This window comes from Hippoglossus stenolepis, chromosome 15 (assembly GCF_022539355.2).
Source record: "Hippoglossus stenolepis isolate QCI-W04-F060 chromosome 15, HSTE1.2, whole genome shotgun sequence".
NCBI classification, from domain to species: domain Eukaryota; kingdom Metazoa; phylum Chordata; class Actinopteri; order Pleuronectiformes; family Pleuronectidae; genus Hippoglossus; species Hippoglossus stenolepis.
The window spans coordinates 15,321,263-15,339,176 of NC_061497.1; the positions used below are offsets into that span (position 1 = coordinate 15,321,263).

Sequence of the window (17,914 nt, forward strand, 5' to 3'; positions counted from 1 at the left end):
AGACAAGAGTGAAACCCTGGGAACATACAGTACATTATATCCAGGTATATTCTGCATAAAGGGGAGCGTTACATTATGTGATTCGTTTGTGGTCTAAATTTTATATCACCAAATTCACAGAAATTGGTCAAATCTGTCTTAAAAAAAGGGCACAAGGGAGTTTTACTGAATGTCCATCATGCTGAGTAACTCTGGATTAGACTTCAAAAGAGAAAGATCTGATAAAACTACACTACATGTTCAGGGACTAGACAGACAGTGAACCTTGTCATTTGGTGATGTGCTCCGAAACCCTGCTTCACCTCAGATTCAGAGGTTTTTATACAGAGGCTCTGAGCCTAAGTTCCACCAATGAACGTGATAAAAGATGTCTGGTCGTGTCATTACCATAATTACATTTGGTTATTTTATCATCTGATATCCAGCTGAGGGTAAAACAATCAATATTCAATCAATTCAATCAATAATTATCTCTTAATTTGAATTAGCAATATGTTCTAATGCTTATGCATTGTGTGAGCACAGTGAGGAGGTATAACACAAGTGATCTTAGATGTGTAAACAAATTTTAAAGTGTTAAATCAGTCTTTGAACTTAACTAATAAAAAAATTGAAAAAACAATGTGATATCTATTGTTATAGTTACCAATATAACTTATTGGTAAATTATAATCTTGATGTAATTTTTGGCCATATCGTCCAGTCCTAGCAGAGAAACTATTGTACACAAACTATTCAGGCAGTAATTCATCCAGAGTAGCACCATCTTTCTATAGAACACTGCAGATTACAGACATTTGTGAAAAATCTATTGCATTTCAGATTAAGATTCATGCTTTGACTGTTTGTTCAGAAGAAATGTTAAAAATACTATAACAGAAGTCACCTTGATGTCTATCTATGCTCCAAGACAACTCTTTTAGATCTGGAGGAACAACCTTTAGTCGTTTTACGCCAGTAAAGATTCACTTACTGCTTATTTCAATGTGAACTTTAATTTTGGGAGTAGAGTTGTTGTGGATGTGTTTTCAAATACGACATGACAACTTTCACTGCATCCTAATTATACTGATGAGCAGGTGAGGTGGAGGCGACTAAAGAGGTCTGAGGTTCAGACGAGGAACGGGGGGGGAGAGATAAACACACACACACACACACACAGAAAAAACCTGGCGTGCGCAAAATTCACACATGTGTCTGTCTTCCTTGCATGCATCAATTATGAATGAAGGTGTAAGCATGAGGGGGGAGGAGAAAGCCAGAGGGGGAGGGAAGCGGTTGTAAAGAGTGAAAGGGTGAGCGTGGGAGGGAAAGCTAAAACAAGAGGGTGAGAGGGAGAGGAAGAGTGGGATGGGGTTTGGGTGGGAAGGAGAGGAAGGGGAGACGTCTCAGGTTTCCCACCCGTCACAGATGGCAGAGGTAAAAAGAAAGAGACTGATACGTTACACCTCACACATTGTCTCCGCTGTTTGCTGCTCTCTCTCTCTTTCCCCCTGATCTCCCTGTCATTTCCTTTCTGCTGCTCTATGATCTGGGTCACCACACGGCCCCATCGGAGGAGAGCGAGAGAACCAGAGCGAGGGTAGAGGGGAGGAAAGATAAAGGAATGGGAAAATATAGTGAGGAGCAAAGGGGGGAGGAAAGAGGACAGCCGAGACTGGTGAGAGGCGGGAGACGGGAGGCAGGGGAAGATGGGTGAGGGAGGGGAGGGGAGGAGGGAGAGGAGAAGGAGTGGAGGATGTTATAAATGGAGGGGTAGTGGGAAGGAAAACGAGGGGCGGGATGGGGGTAATGTAGCACTTATTTCTCTGGATCCTGGTGATCTAATCATCTTCTCTCCCCTGCATCCCCCTCCTCCTCCTCCTCCTCCTCCTCCTCCTCACACACACACACACGCACACACACACGCACACGCACACGCACACGCACATTCGAACAGAGACGTGTCTCCCTGGCTTCAGGGGACATTGACTCACATTAATTTCCAGGAGACTAACCTTAACCATATCCACTATTTTCCTAACCCTAAACCTAACCTTAACTTAAACTTAACCTTAAAACATATCATCACCTTAAAATATCAAGATTTATGTCATGGGGACTTGCTTTTTGTCCCCATAAGGCAAAATATTACAATAAAGCCTCTATCTTTGAGTATAATTCCCTTTGAAAAAACTAATAATTTCGGTATTTGTTAACCAACAATTCTCTACATACAGACATATTTCTATAAAATACATGATACGGTGCAGTCGCCTCTGAGTAAAACGTGTCAATATCTTGTGCCAGGGCTCCAACCAGGTTTTCGTCGCAGGTCTGTGTGGTGGCAGATTGGCTGGGAGCATATGGCTAATAGTCCCACCATGACAATGAACCACACTGATTAATGGACGCCCTGAGCTCATTGTGTGTGCGCGCTACGTTGTGTGTTGCGGTGAGGCCCCCGCTGCACAATCAGCATGTGAGAACACGAGGCAACAGCCATAACTTTGACCTCAGCGGCTGCTGCAGACAAGCAGGAGTTACTCTTTCCCTCAGGAAATGTTTGAATAATCCTGCAGGACAGGAGCAGGGTGGAGGCCTCACTAGTTCATGTGTCCTGTACAAAACGATTAATGCATCTCTGAAACTCATTCCCCGAATGATGAACAACAATGATTTACAGTAAAATCTGTTGCCAAACACAATTTATGTATGAATTCCAAGCAAATCACATCAGAATTTCAATACGTTTTCCATAAACCTTTGCAGCTGAACCGCCTGAGGAATAAGCAGCGAGCTATAGAATAAAATATTAGTGTGCCTGATTTCATGGTTAAATTCCCTGCTTGTGCATACAGATGAGCCCCAATTTATATTGTTACACTTAAAGTTGTTCAGTGACAAGGTCAGGGAATAAGAACAACTTAATTCATGTGCTAAATTTGAATTTTTATAACTGGTGTGCACGAGCGAGTGTGCATATGCATACCTCTTTGTGAGTATACAGTGAATGTGTGAGTGTGTGTGTGTGTGTGTGCGCGGCCATGTGTGTGGGTCCCTACCTATATTTTATAGTCGGACCGTGGAGGAAGGCCCATTTGTTAGCCATGAAACAACAGGAGGGTTCAGATTGACTAATGAGTTTCTCTGTGTCCTAATTAACCAGGCGTCTCACACACACACGCACACGCACACACACACACACACACACACACACACACACACACACACACACACACACACACACACACACACACACACACACACACACACACACACACACACACACACACGCAACCAGGCGAAACACACACACCCTTCTTCTATTGTATAGGATAGGTTGGTAAAATGCCTCTATAAATAGAGCTCTTTCCTCCCAACCTACTTCTGAAGAAATTCATCTCTAGATTATAATTAAAGCAACGACTCTGATAGCTAAAACTGATCTTCCTCACCAGATCTGGTGTCATGTGTATGCGCATGTATGCATCTGGGGGGGTGTGTGTGTGTGTGTGTGTGTGTGTGTGTGTGTGTGTGTGTGTGTGTGTCTGTGTGTGTGGGGGGGTTAATGAGGGTGACAAAATAAAAAATGGAATGAGTACAGAGAGGTGACTGGTGAGAACTTTCTTCAATATGAACAAAGTATGTTGCAGAAGAGGAGAGAAGGGAAGAGGAGAGAAGAGGAGAGAAGAGGAGAGGAGAGAAGGGGAGAGAAAGAGGAGAGGAAGAGGAGGATCAGTGATGAAAGATGTGATGCAGTCATCCTCACCTGCACATGATCTCATGTGTCAGCAGCACTCTGCACATCTCTGGGTTTTTGTCTTGGCCTTCATAAATAATCGCCTGAAAAGAGAGAGACACGGAGAAGAAAAGAAAATACAAAATTATTTAACAGTCAATCTTCACATGTGACTTTCAAACTCCCTGAAGAGCATTATAAAAAAAAATGTTAAGATTTGATAATTAGTGTAAGGTGAAATTCAGTTCTGTTAAAAAATAACAAATGCTAATTACTGTAACAGCTGGGCACGGTAGTTTTCTGCAAACATGACTAGAACAGGAGTAAATAATTCAGAACTTTTTCAAACTTGTGATTTATACTCATTCAGTGCTCAGACATGTTCATGGTAATGAAGGAACATGGAGCCGTGTGCACCAGTGATGTGTTTGTAAAGTCTGCGACACATGGGAATGAGACAAATCCGGTGCTTACAAACACCTGTTTTTATAGGAACAAGGTATTGTTGGTGTGGGCCTTTTCATAGAAGGTGTTCATAATGCAAAGAATATCAGAATGCAACAGCAAAACATCCAGAAGTTAATTATAACTAATAAATTGGGAAATGACCGAAGCAAGAACCCACTGAATTTTGAGGATCCAGGAATTTTTGGGCGAGATAGGACGGTATGTGATCTCCGAGGGCCCCTCTAGCCCAACTTAATATGATATTCATCATATTTCCACACAAGAAGACGGAGCCACATTGCCAGTCAGACACATCATTGAAATCCATCCATCCATCATATACTGCTTATCCTTTAAGGGTCGTGTTGGAGCTGGAGCCAATCCCAGTTTGACATTGGGCGAGAGGCGAGGTACACCCTGGCCAGTCGCCGGTCAGAGACAAACAAACATTCATTCTCATAGTTTAGAAACTCCTACCTATTTACAATCTGCATGTCTTTGGATTGTGGGATGAAGTCCCGGAGAAAACCCACACAGACAAGAGGAGAACATGCAAACTCCGCACAGAGGGGCCCTGGCGTGCTACTGCAATGCATCAGTGCATCGGTCGCACTTGTTTTCACTGTCTGTCAAACTGGTCAGAGGAGGTTATACTATTCAGCACTAAGAGAATATGTACAAGTCTGTTTTACACTGTGGCTTTACTTAGCTCCTGCAGGTTATAGCAGCAACACTGGTTGTGTTGTTGGGGTAACACCTCTACTGCACTTACACACACTCACACTTCACTTACACACACACACACTCACACCCACCGTCTCTGCATGGGCCGTCTGTCACCCATCCACCCACACACGTCACTCATGCTCACGAACATTTAGAAAATACACAAAATAACAACCGTGTGTCATCCGCTCACAGGCTGAACCTCTGAAGTCAAATGCTCCAAAGAATAAAGTTGTGTATCGACAGAGCCGTGGTCACAGTTTCAGCTGAGGCTCGACCTTATGCCATATTTCTGGATCGAGGAAAGGAAGCTCAGAATGAAGCGAGAGCACAGATCACGCTTCACTAAGCTATCAGTCAATCAATTCACACACACTGTCAGTCTTTGGTGAATTCTTCTGTGTTTGAACTGAGTGACAGGTTCACTTTTCTCACTGAGCGGTGAGGAAGTTTCACTGTCTGTCACCGAAACACACACTGATGCTCTAAAACTGAAAACACACACACACGCAATATTCGAATGTAACATTAATGCAAAGCCACACATCATATACGCGCGCAGTCTAACTGACCGGTAAAGGTCACGAAGAGTCTAACAAACTTTCAAACTCAACCCAAAACTTTGGGAATGATGATTTAATTTCCCTGGTGATTTCCTCTTTTTCTACATTTGCTGAATGTCAAGTTGAAGGTGTCATATTTCTGCTGCCATTCATTCGATGATGAAAGTCAAGACACTCAGAACGTAGCTTTGCATTGCACTGTTTTGTGCAAAGATGTTGAAGGGTAATTCTGCCACTTGGAAAAACTGTGTTCCAAGAATCGACAGGGAATGAGGTACAGCCGTCACAACGGAGAGTCCTTTAAACTAAAATGACTCACAGTGGAGCGCGTACGTCCATCAAGGCCTAACAGTCCCCTTATGAAACCACATTTAAATTCATAGATATCAGTCCCCTAAACACGACTGTTTTCTTATAATCAATATCCATTAATTATTCTCTGTGAAATCAAATTGGGGAAAAAAATTGAATAAATACTCACACATTCAATGAAAATATTGAAAAATGACTTATCTCACAAGGTTAAAGAAAGTGAAAATAAAATCCTACATCTGCCTCCAGATCAGGATCCACACCACAATGTACTGGTTTCTTCCCTGACCCATCCCACATCCTTCCACCAAGTCTTGTGGTAATCTGTTCAGAAGTTTTGCTTAATCCTGCAATTAACTAACAAACAAACAAACCTAGATGAAAACTTAACCTCCTTCCTTGGTGGAGGTAAAGAAAGTTATCTGTGTATGAGCCTGGACTGTGGCCCCGGGGGGAGCATGTCCCACACGGGGGCCCCAACATGAGCCTTTACCCCAACATTGTAGAAGCTATAGTCCCACATAAACTAGCTGGGAGCTCTGTGGTATTAATGGAAAACAGCAACAGTGGGTGTACGCCCCATTAGAATATTGTTGTAGCCTAAAGCATCTCCTACTGATAGCTACTTGTGATGTAGGGACTGGTCATGTGATGTCGCAGGACCAACCCTGATAGGCTGCAGCAAAAAATCCATCAGGTTTTAACTGGTTGTGTCATTCTCTTTAACGGCCCCTCTCTGTGACCCGATTGTTCAGGGTGCACATGAGTGTTGCTGCGTGCGTTAGTACATGCGTGTACCAGAACTGGGCTCATTGGCCAATCACAACCCTGGACCAACCAGCTCCGAGCACCCGGGGCCCTTGTCGGTTATAATTTTCCAAGAATGTGAATAAATTCCAGTTGAAAACCATCTGCTGAAAATGTATCGATACATGAACCTGGTGCCTGAGGGAGCGGATGGGGGTCCAGGACGATGTGGACACGAGTATGTGTAATATGAAACAAACTTCATTTGAGGTATGTCGACAAAGATAAAGATCATTTCCAACAGAGACCACTTTGACCACAAACTCCCCACATGGAGATGACACAATGGAGGCTGGATTGCAAGTCGAGCCCAGTGTGAAGCGATTTCATGTATTGAGAAATCAAAACAAACAGGTATCCACGCTGAAAACACGAGAATGACCTCGGCCACGGCAGAGCTCCGCTGAGTTTGATCCAACGGCCACACATCTGAAACCGTTTCTCTCGTCCCTTGCCCTCGTCTCCTGTGTAAAGTTTTCCCCCGCTCGTGGTTCAGTGAAAGCAAATGTGAGAGTGTGGGAACAGTAGGAAGAGATAGAACAGAGAGAATTTGAAGAGGAAATGTACTTTATGAGCCACACTTCTGTCTATGATTAGACCTGCTCATTGTGCCATGGGAAAAGAGTGGGCCAGGCTACTTCCTCTGAACTTGCTTCCTACCCTGGACAAACATGTATCAATGTCATATCCACCTCTCTTTTCCTCACTTGTTTTTAAAAATGTTGTTCTCTCTCTCTCTCTCTCTGACACACGCGCACACACACTAAAACATTCACACCTTGAAGCAGGAGAATGCATTTATCTTTACGAGCAAAAATAGACCTGACGCAACTGGGCTTTCTTCCAAAATCACAGAAAAGGTCAATTAATCTTTATATTACTTGTTTTCTTAAGTTTTCCTAAATCCATCACCTCTGCTATTAACTCTGCAACAGATACAGAGTGGAATCTTAAGTAGGATAAGAGGACAGACGTCTGTGAGCAGCGAGAGTTGCTCAATCAGAAGAGTGGAAAGTGACATTTTGTTTAAAGCCACAGATTAGTTGTGAACGAGTGCAGCAGATACTTTCTTAAAAGTGCTGGAAATAAGAGAAAACCACTTATTTATGCAAAATCTCTGTGAATCCGATCAAATACAAACTGGTTCTAAGGTCTCATGTAGGAACATCCATTATACAACTCGTGCTTTAGGGATCACAGTGCATCGGGCTGGAGACAAACTACAGCTGACAATGGCCGACAGGCGGGAGAAACAACCCTGGTCACGTCGTTATCCAATCACAGGTACAACTGCTCCTGTCAGACATGCACTGAAGATCGGACATTTACCTGAAATTAACCAAGAGGGGCTGTGTGTGAGAACACAAATGTCCGAGACAGTTGCTCCGGAAATTTGTGTCCAGAACTTTTCATGCAAGCCACCAAGTAAAAAGTCTGGGAAATGAGTGGGCACATTTCTATGACGGAGGCAATACGTGATACATTTACAAGAGGCTGACGAAGATGTCAAGTTAGAAGGACAATGAGATTCGATTCGAGCTTTCGGAGATAAAGGCCGGTGACGATGTGCTGAAAACAGAAAACACGTGATTTCCGCAGCAGAATTTTTGCCTCATGTCCCGCCTCCTCTACCCAGGCGCCATGCCTCGCCTGAACGCTCTGGTTATTTTCCTTTTCTTTTAAACATGTCTGACCCAAACAATCCCCTGCTGCGTTCCTCATATGTGAAAGGCAAACTCCTGACAATGTCCAGACGCAACTTTCCAGGCATTTCCCAGAGTTTATGTCTGAAAACTGTTATAAAGAGATAAATAACCTACAGTCTATTTAGAGTCCAATCAACCTAACTAACCCCAGTGTGCATGTCTTTGGGAGGCAGCCAGAGTTACCAGAGAAAACCCACCCAGATGAGGAGAGAACATGCAAACTCACAGAAAGGCCTCAACACCAAACCAAGAACCTTCCTCCTGTGAGGCTGCAGTGCACTGCACCACTTTGCTGCACTTTGTGCTATATATAAAGATAAGTGATGAACTAAATAGACAGGTCATTTTTTCCCCTTTGCAGATATACAGCAGATGAAATCCAGTCCTTTCTCAGCTGATCTCCGTCTGTGCCATATCTGGGTCAAAAATCAAACCACCCTTGTTCTGTTTTGACCCTGTCCGGACTTCAAGAGCAGGGCTTTTTACTGCATCCTGCTCCCTCAGATTCTGCGGATCATAAAAAGATGCCACTCAGAGAGAAACCGTGTGCTAAACTGAGGTCTAAAGTTTCTAATGTCTCTCCAGCTTGGCAACCTGAGCCACGTGGAGCTCTGAGCTTCTTCCCACTGTCACCTCGTCTGCTCTGCTCCTTTCTGTCATCTGCCTTTTCCTCCTCCGTCTCCTCCCTCTCTCCGCCTCACCATGCCTTTCATACGGCATCTCTGCCGCGCTCTCCTCCACCTTTGAAGTAGCATGACATGCGCGGCGTGTAAACAAGGAGCCGTTAACACACTTCCCCCTGCGTTAGTGTCAGGTCGAGTAGCGAGCTAGTGATCCGACAGGGCCGCAGTGACAGACGCTTTATTCTCTGGAACAGAGTCGTGATCAAGCGGCACCATGCTCGGCTTCTGAAAAGTGGAGGTGCTCTGCTCCTCCATTGAACACAATCAGTGCTGGCCCACCCAGTGCACGCACGCGCACACACACACACACACACACAGTAACAGGAAGACAGACTGAAATAGCAGAATAACAGAAGTAGGTGCCAGCGTTAGGTGCCAAACACTGGAGTCGGCTTTACTTTCCTGGCAGAAGAATTACTACCAGAGGTGTGAAATAAACAGAATCGATGATTCGAGCCAAATAGCAACATGCAGCACCACTACAGCTAAACACACCGGACTTTTACTGATTTTAATACTTGAACAGAGAGACCAACAACCAAAAAGCCAATCAGTTATTTCAATATACAATACACCCATGTGTATACACTGAAATGAAAAGAATGCAGCAGAAATTAAGTAATCATATTTTAAATGAATTTCACTTCCTGTCAACCTGCTGTTCCATTAACTTCTCTGCGATTTCTCACTGAGGGTTAGTTTCATTGGTCTTTACCAGAAAACTGCAACATGTTTAAATCTCCATTTTCTAAGAGAATTTAGTATCTTCAGCTCTTGATATTAGCAACTGGTCCCATCATGACCATTACATTTTTTTGCATTCAAAAACCTACAAAAACCTCCCTGTGTTTTTGTATTTGAAATATAAGTAAGAGCTGTGTTCGTATTACAGCCGTATTATAGCGAGTGGGGGAGTTCACAGTCATTACTACAGTCACCCAACAACCTTTTATGTATGAAACTGGAGACATTTGTCCTGTGACGGTCTTGGGGAAACTGTATTCATTAAAAGCAGTGGGGGAAAAAATTATATTTAATGTAATAAATTATATATCGTTGTCATTTGGCCTTTTCGTTGTTTCTCTTTTCTTTGCGGTTTTGATTAAATCATTGAAATTCTAAATGAGATTGTCTTAATTCTCAAACAGAACTTGATCTCTCTTAGCTCAGTCGGCTTTATATTAAAAAAAACTTAGCATTTTCCGTTTTATTAAATGGAGATACAATTGTGTTTGTTTTGGATTATAGTGTCTCCTAAATGGTGATGTAGCATTAGTGTGTGTGCTTGTGTGCGTGTGTGTGCGTGTGTGTGTGCGTTAGAACCACACGGCTGTTTTGGTCCAACCACCTGTTAGTGTTCTATCCCTTTACACATAAACACACACACATTTATACTTGGGCCTTGTGGAAGGCCTGGACAAGAAAAGACACACACACATGCACACAAATACATTGTCATGTTCACTGCTGTGTAACAAATTGTTTTCATCTACTTAAAGTGATTTATTATCTTAATTATTCTAAAAGGTAGAGACCCTGTTCCCCACAAAGACGCTGGTGCAGGCAGGTGTGTGTGCTGCACCTGTGGTTCGTCTGAGCATAGGTCTGCATCTGACTGTGTGTGGAAGTGTGTGTGGTAGTTTTATGTGTGAGTGAGAGGGGGAGCATGTAAATATATGTGCAAAGGCACGTGGAGCAATAAACCATGCTTTAAGTGAGTGTGTGTCGCCTGTGTGTTCTTCTATTGTTGTGAGGACTCATGGAGTAGGGGACATTCTGGCCGGTCCTCACAAATGTTAAACGTCTGTGTGAGGGTGAAGACTTAAGGCTCAGGTTAGGGCGAATGATGCTTTTAGTTGTAATGGATAGGGTTAGGGTAAGTGCATTATATCAATGAGTATTGTCAGAAAGAAAGGAAGCAAAGTGTGTGTGTGTGTGTGTGTGTGTGTGTGTGTGTGTGTGTGTGTGTGTGTGTGTTGCGTGTGCATATAACTGGCTGTCACCGGACCAAGATCAAGCTAAACAGTGTTGTTTGGGAACAGTGTGGTCCCTTAAGCCTGCCAGACACAAACACACACACACACAGTATGTGGTGCGGCGTGGCAGCAGCAATGTGAGACTCCACCAGAGCATGGAGACACATTAGCGAGTATTCAGCGCATGGCATGGCTCCTTGGCTCCTCACACCTTGCCACACACACACACACACACACAAACGGTGCATCACAGCAGAGAGAAAATCCTCACTCAATTTCTAGTGCGAAAACAAAAAATGGGTTTCTGTGCTGACTGTTTACCGGAGGCACATAAGAGCCGCTGTCTCCTGACTGTTGTTCTCTCTCTTTCTCCCAACTCCTCCTGCTACTCTATCTCCCTCTTTTAAAAATACATACAAACAAAAACACAAACATTAACAATAAATTGGATCTGATCAGAAACGGCTCTCCGCGCAGCAGACCAAATCCCAGAGGTGCCGTTACATCTTTCGTCTTCCCACTGTGAGCAGCAAGAATCACGCTCCTGTTCCTCAACACCCTCTCGCTGCCTCCTCACTCTAATCACAGCGAGAGGAGTACAGGCAAAAGTGCCTGGAGCCATGCGGTGGGTGTGAGTGAGAGTGTGTGTGAGTGTGTGTGTGAGCCCCCACCCACTCACACTTACACTTACACACTGTGGAAACACCCACCCGCTGAATTGCACACACACACACATAAACACTCATTTTTGTGTGTGTGTGCAAGTACAGGAGGGCGGCGGAGTACAGGCAGATCAGTGGAGCGGCTCATTGTCAGAGAGGTAACAGGAGAGGTGACAGAGAGAGAGAGGGTGTGTGTGTGTGTGTGTGTGTGTGTGTGTGTGTGTGTGTGTGTGTGTGTGTGTGTGTGTGTGTGTGTGTGTGTGTGTGTGTGTGTGTGTGAGAACATGTGTTTACCTGTTTAGTCATGGAGTCAATGAGTCGAACATAAAAGTCCTGTTCCGTTCTGATGCCTGTTGGGATGCAGAAGAAGAGAAAACAACTTGAACTTTACGTCGATTTTAACAAGCACAACAACGTCTACAGAAGTGCATTCAGAATATGTCAAATTGGGTAAAATATTAAAAATTGATGAGAGTAAAAGAAATAGAAGAGTTTTATTCTTCCTGCATAACACAACAGGAAGGTTCGACAAATTTTAAGCGGCATGAGTTGATGAGGAGGGTAGAGATGCAGAAAAAAAACTATTTTGGAGAAATACTTTTGAAGTATTTAGCAGTTTTTGTGCTCTAATCTTTGCTTTAAAAACGTAAAAAAAATTACGGCTGAAAAAATAAGTCAAGTAAAACTATGTGAGCAGGGATATGCAAAACAATCTTTGGTGGAATTGTTCACACGTGCAACCAGACATCCTGCAAGCTTAAAATAAATGTGACTCAACTTCTGTGCCTCTGTTTTACCACAAAATCGCACGTTTGCCACAGAGGACTTTGCAGATCATTAGATCCCAGAGTCTCTGTTTCCAGTCGTGATGCAATGAAAACGGATTCAAACACCCAGAAACCATTAAAGACTCCTGGTGATGCTTCGTAATGACGTTAAATGTTGTCGGCTTTTGTCTCAAATCGTCTCACAGTCAATATCACTTGTGAATGCTCCGTCTCCACATGCAAAAAGATACTGAGATCAATAATCTCAGTTGTCACATTGTACAGTACGATTTCCATGCCATCATCTTAATCCCAGAGGAGGCTGCTGATGCTGTTTCGCTCTGAGCTGCAGGCTGAGCTGGTGGGCCTGAAACACCACAACCCACAGCTCCCACAACAGCAGCTCACACACACACAGACACACACACACACACTGGACAAACTTTGGGACAGTGAGCCACTGGTGCAGCAGCTGCTCTGTAACACTGACATCGACCCATAAATCCGTCAAATTAAACATTGGTGAAGCATTAAAGTGCCACGTCTGGGTCTTTGGCCCTCTGCTGCACAGCTTTCCCACATTTAAATCTAAAAAATAAAAGATGCATCAGCTGCTTCCTGTGTCACCAGACAGGAAATCTATTGTCAAGGCTGCAGGAGAGTGTGTTTGTGTGACCTCACTCACCGTTACTGTAAAGAAGCTGCAGCCGGTAATGAATCCCGTTATTGGTCTTCTCTCCGGTCGTCTCCTTAACAGACACACAACAAACACCGAGCTGCTTATTGAAATATTCGGAAATTAATATTTTATGTATTTGAAGCCCCGCTCTTCAGGCGTGTAAATGAAGTATATATATATATATGTGTGTGTATATATCCAGGAGGGGATTGAACTATCCACAGCGGTCATGCATTAAATAAACATGTAATTCATGTGCACAGCAGCGGACATATTAAAGCAGCGCTGTTATTCCTCCGTGCGTGATCACGGTGTTACTGTGGCTCTTCCTTTTTTTAATTCCCCTTGTAATTACCGGCTCTGTTCGCAGGGGCAAACAAATCCAACACCAGATTGTCCCGTGCGCCGCATTTCATCTCGTTTAAACGGGGCCATAATTGATGAGGAGCGCGGTCGACACGCGGCTGTTTGCGCCTGAACAAGTGGTTGTGTTGGATGAAGCAGTAATTTTCAAACAATTTTTTTAAAAGCCCACAGAGGTTGTTTTTTTTGTATAATTATGGCAAATGTTCAAATTAAAAATTAATCGAAGGTCTTTGAGTTACAGAATGTGTTATATTATATTTTATATTTTATCCCTTTCACTTAAAATTAAGTTTAAATAATAATAACAGCAATGATGATAATAATAAAATTAATAATAATTTTGATGGATAAGTTATGTTCCATTATTTGATATTAAACATTGACATCAGTAACCTAGCATTTCAAACCACAGGGGAATATTCAGGCCTTTCACAGATGGTATAAATGGTATAAATGATCTTTCAGGATATTAAATCCACAAATGATCAAAGTGAGTTTCTGCACCGACCTTCTCCTTCTCGATGAAGTCCACGAAGTTGGTCCTCTCGATCTCCACCGGCTGACCCTGGCGGTCGTACAGAGCCAGGACGAAGTGGAAGAAGTTGGACTTCCGCAGGTTGGAGGGCGGCTGCTTCTCGAAGTGAGCCCGGGCCAGACCCACTCCACTGCGGACACACAGGCGCGAACAGAGTCGGTGTTGGAACAGTGGTCAGGCGATAAAAGTTTGACTTCATTCAGAGGATTTTTTTTATTTTCTTGATCTGGCTGTGACATTTTTACAATTGAATGAAATCCTCCCAAAAATCAAACTCCATTTGTTTTCAATTACTTGCAAATGTGTTTATATTGGAGGTCAATCCTAATGGTAATCTGTGACAGGAGGGCAGGATTTATCACCTTAACATCTCTGTCACCATGGGGCAGGGAGATCATTTTATTCCCCTCAAATAAAACTGTGTGTTTGTTTAGAAAAGTTGGAGGATGGACACATTTATTTTTCTTATTCAAACCCAAAGCAAAGGCCCAGATTTATTTATTTGGTTTGATGCTCTTTAAACTCAGTCAACTGGACAGAAGGAGCATGTTGCATGTACAAAATCACACACATACCCATGTTGCCATAAACTGTTTAGTATGTTATAAATTAGTGATCAATGTGTAGTGGAATTAATCTGCATGCATGAAAATCTTAATTTCTCAAATTAGCAGCAGTTAAATCCTCCAGGCTCCCCATCATCGCAGCCTTGTGTCCAGCACAGGCAGCGGTACGTCCTGACAGAAATTTTAAAAAAAATCCATGGGTAGGTAAAAGGAGTCTGGTGGTGTCTCCTCCAGGAGGGACGAGCTCACCTTTGGGCGGCCGTGTTGGCGTCCAGCACGCCGCCCCCCTGCATCCAGCCCCGGACCGCGTTCATGCCTCCCAGCGGCTCCTCCTTCAGGCTGCTGCCGCTTCTCTGGATGCTCTCCTGGATCCCGAACATTAACAAACCTCCGAAGATCTGCTGCCTCTAAACCTCTGTTCTTACGGTCTCTCCCCGCGTCACCGTGCACTCCTGATCTCTCACCCTGATTCAAGTGAAGAAACGTGGGTGCGCTCTTCGCCGCTGCTGCTGCTGCTGCGTGCGCTTCGCTGGAAATCAGGCAATAAACTCTGTATTCCTTTAATTCTAGTCCTGAGGTGGAAGTGGGCGCTAAATCTGATGGGAAATCACATCTGAAGAGTAGGATCCAAAATGTCAATGACTTGAACCACGAATTTAAATCGCCACGGACGCCAGGACGCGGACTGAGCCAGTGTGGGAAGGTGCGTAAAAGTCACTCCTGGTGCGCTCGGAGATCCACAGTTGGAGCTGTCACGGAGGAAAATAGAGATCACCTCGCACCTAGATCACATGTCATCATCATCTGACGCGTCTTTCTTCCCCTTTTCGCTCTTTGCTTTCTCTTCGCGTCTCTCGGCCCAGTGGAGCGGGACTTTAGCGGAGGTCCCGAGCAGCGCTGCTTCCTGCGGCTGACTCCCGACACTGCGCTCCTTCTCTCTCTCTCTCTCTGGAGGAATACGCTTTGTGACTCTTCCCAAAGGACTCACTCTGAGAACCAAACACGGGCTTCTCCCGCCCGAGGGGGGGGAGAGAGAGGGAGGCTTGGATGGGAAGGGAAGGGGAGGGGAGGGGAGGGAGGGAGGGGATCGGAGGAGAGGAGGGGAGGGGACAGATAGGACGGGAGGAGAGGAGAGAGGAGGAGAGGAGACGCCCCCAAACAAAGACGAGAGTGGAGAGTCAGGTCCGCGGAGCCCCATCTCCTCCTCATGCGTCCCGCTGTCCTCCGCAGCTCCGCGTGTCCCGGGACCCGATCTGTCTTTATTCAAGGGATTCTTTCTTTATTTATTTTTTTACACAAAAATGTTTCAAGGCAAAACGCTTCCTTGTAGAAGTGGAGAATAATTCGCGTTTGCGCTAAAAGGCAGAAAATCCACTCGGAAAGTTTGTGCGTAAAAACTCACTAGGACTTAATGATGTAAAAAAATATATATATTCATGGTAAATAAGGGAAAACATTTTTATCATTGGACCTTTAAGATAAGACATTAGATATTATTTTCTTATTCATTAATATTTCAAAGCAATATCACAGCAAACATTTCTATCATATTAACAAGATTATTAAATTTTTATTTTGGGGGTTTTCTGCCTCAAAAACTGTGAATTTAAACGAAGTGAAAAAACGCAGGGATTAAACAGGCCCATTATTAAACTGTTTCATCCGCAGACATGTGGAGGATCTGATATGAAACCTCAGCCTGAACATTTAAGTTTTTTATTTAGACCAATTGGTTTTAGGCTCAATCCCAAAAAGCCACATCTCACCGTCCCAACGCATTATCTCCTATAGCCCCTCTGGTTGCAGGCTGCAGCGCCGCAAGACGCACAAACTAAAGTGACAATAACAATAATTAGCTCAAAATAACAATGAACATAATTGAGGATAATTGCTACCAGATTTCCCCGCTTTGTCTCTGCCTCCAGCACCATCTGTTATTTCAAACAATTCATCACGGCGCCGAGAGCAAGGGGATCCAAACAAAAACACAAATATTAATAGACTGGATAATTCCATGAGCCATTTTAATAAATAAACAAATACAAATGAAATAAAAATAAAGCGACATGGTATTGATCTGTCGAAGTGCAAAAGGTCAACAACTTCTGTATTATTCAGTGAGAGAGAATGATTGGCAGGGCCAAACTGGCGCCGCTCCAGGCTTTAATTCCCAGGGGTTATTGAAAAACGCTCTTGACCTTGATTATACTATAGAATAAAAGTCTTTTATGCGGCAGTTTCCTGCTTATATGTGCAGGGAGAGACGGTGTATGTGGGATTTAAGCGCGCTCACAGCTGAGGGAGGAAATATGTGAATGGAGGAGTGTGGAGAGGCTCCTGCTGTGTGGATCGATCACAGTCAGAGTGTGAGCTCAGTTTATTCAATTCAAGAAATAAGATGAATCTCTGCGTGTCAACTCGCCACTAAGGTTTAAACCTTCTAATTGTATCCAAGGGAATTAAAATGCGTGGTTTCTGGTTCATTCTAATGCCAAAATAAAATGTCAAAATATGCACCAAAACTATTAGGAAGGGATATTATCGACAGAGGGACAATATATGATTAAGGAGTGCGTTTTAATTTAAGTCTCATAACGTCAAAATATATTTATATAAAATATAGTGATATAAGATGATTTTCAGTTCCAATAGAATTATGAGAGGTGATTTAATACAAAGAGAAAAAAGGGGCCACTTTAAATTTGAAATCAGCATCACATCTGCGTAATTTAAAGTAAAGGGGTATTTAAGTGTTATATTGGATATTTGGAAAATCCTAAATAAGAAGAAACATAATTAGAAAGCTGATGATATATTAACAAGCAAACAGGAGCCATTTGAAGAAGAGGAGCAACATAAACACAAGATCATGTTCGCGTTAACTCCACTGGATCGTGCGCAATGACTCCATACAGCTGTGACAGAACAGGGCTTCTCTCTCCAGCGGGGCTTTATAAAAAGAACTATACAACGGCGCCACCGTGTGTCTAAACTGCGAAATGACATGGCTCAGAATTGCACTCAAGAGTGTGTACAGTCCCCTTATGAATCCACATTTAAACTCACTACATCCAGATTTTTGGGGGATCTGCACCAAATTGCGCCCAAATATCAGTCCCCTAAACACATCTGATTTGTTTTATCAATTTCCATGAATCATTTTCTGAGAAATCAACAAAAATGTCAAACAAAAACCCTGTAATAATATCTAACAATGTTAGAGAAAGTGAAAAAGAATACCTGAATCTGAGTCTTGATCTGGATCCACGCCAACATTTAATGGGTTCTTCTTTGGGTCATGCCCAACCTCTCCACAAAATGTCATGGTATTCAGTTAAGTAGTTTTTGAGTAATCCTGCTGATAATCAAACAAACGAACCTTGATGAAAAGTTTCAGA

The 17,914-nt window shown here is 43.4% G+C and overlaps 1 protein-coding gene across 4 annotated transcripts in view; it reads right to left on the bottom strand.

Moving 5' to 3' along the window:
• LOC118121902 (transcription factor COE1-A) overlaps window positions 1-15,544 on the bottom strand; it is an 85,560-nt gene extending 70,016 nt beyond the window's left edge. For all 4 annotated transcript variants that reach the window (XM_035178147.2, XM_035178145.2, XM_035178146.2 and 1 more), the window contains exons 1-5: window positions 14,766-15,544; window positions 13,924-14,080; window positions 13,056-13,119; window positions 11,898-11,953; window positions 3,752-3,825 (exon numbers count right to left, since the gene is read on the bottom strand). In XM_035178147.2, the coding sequence (XP_035034038.1) occupies window positions 3,752-3,825; window positions 11,898-11,953; window positions 13,056-13,119; window positions 13,924-14,080; window positions 14,766-14,896 (482 nt within the window). In that variant the 5' untranslated portion in view covers window positions 14,897-15,544. The remainder of the gene's footprint in view (window positions 1-3,751; window positions 3,826-11,897; window positions 11,954-13,055; window positions 13,120-13,923; window positions 14,081-14,765) is intronic.
• Window positions 15,545-17,914: the final 2,370 nt, after the last annotated feature.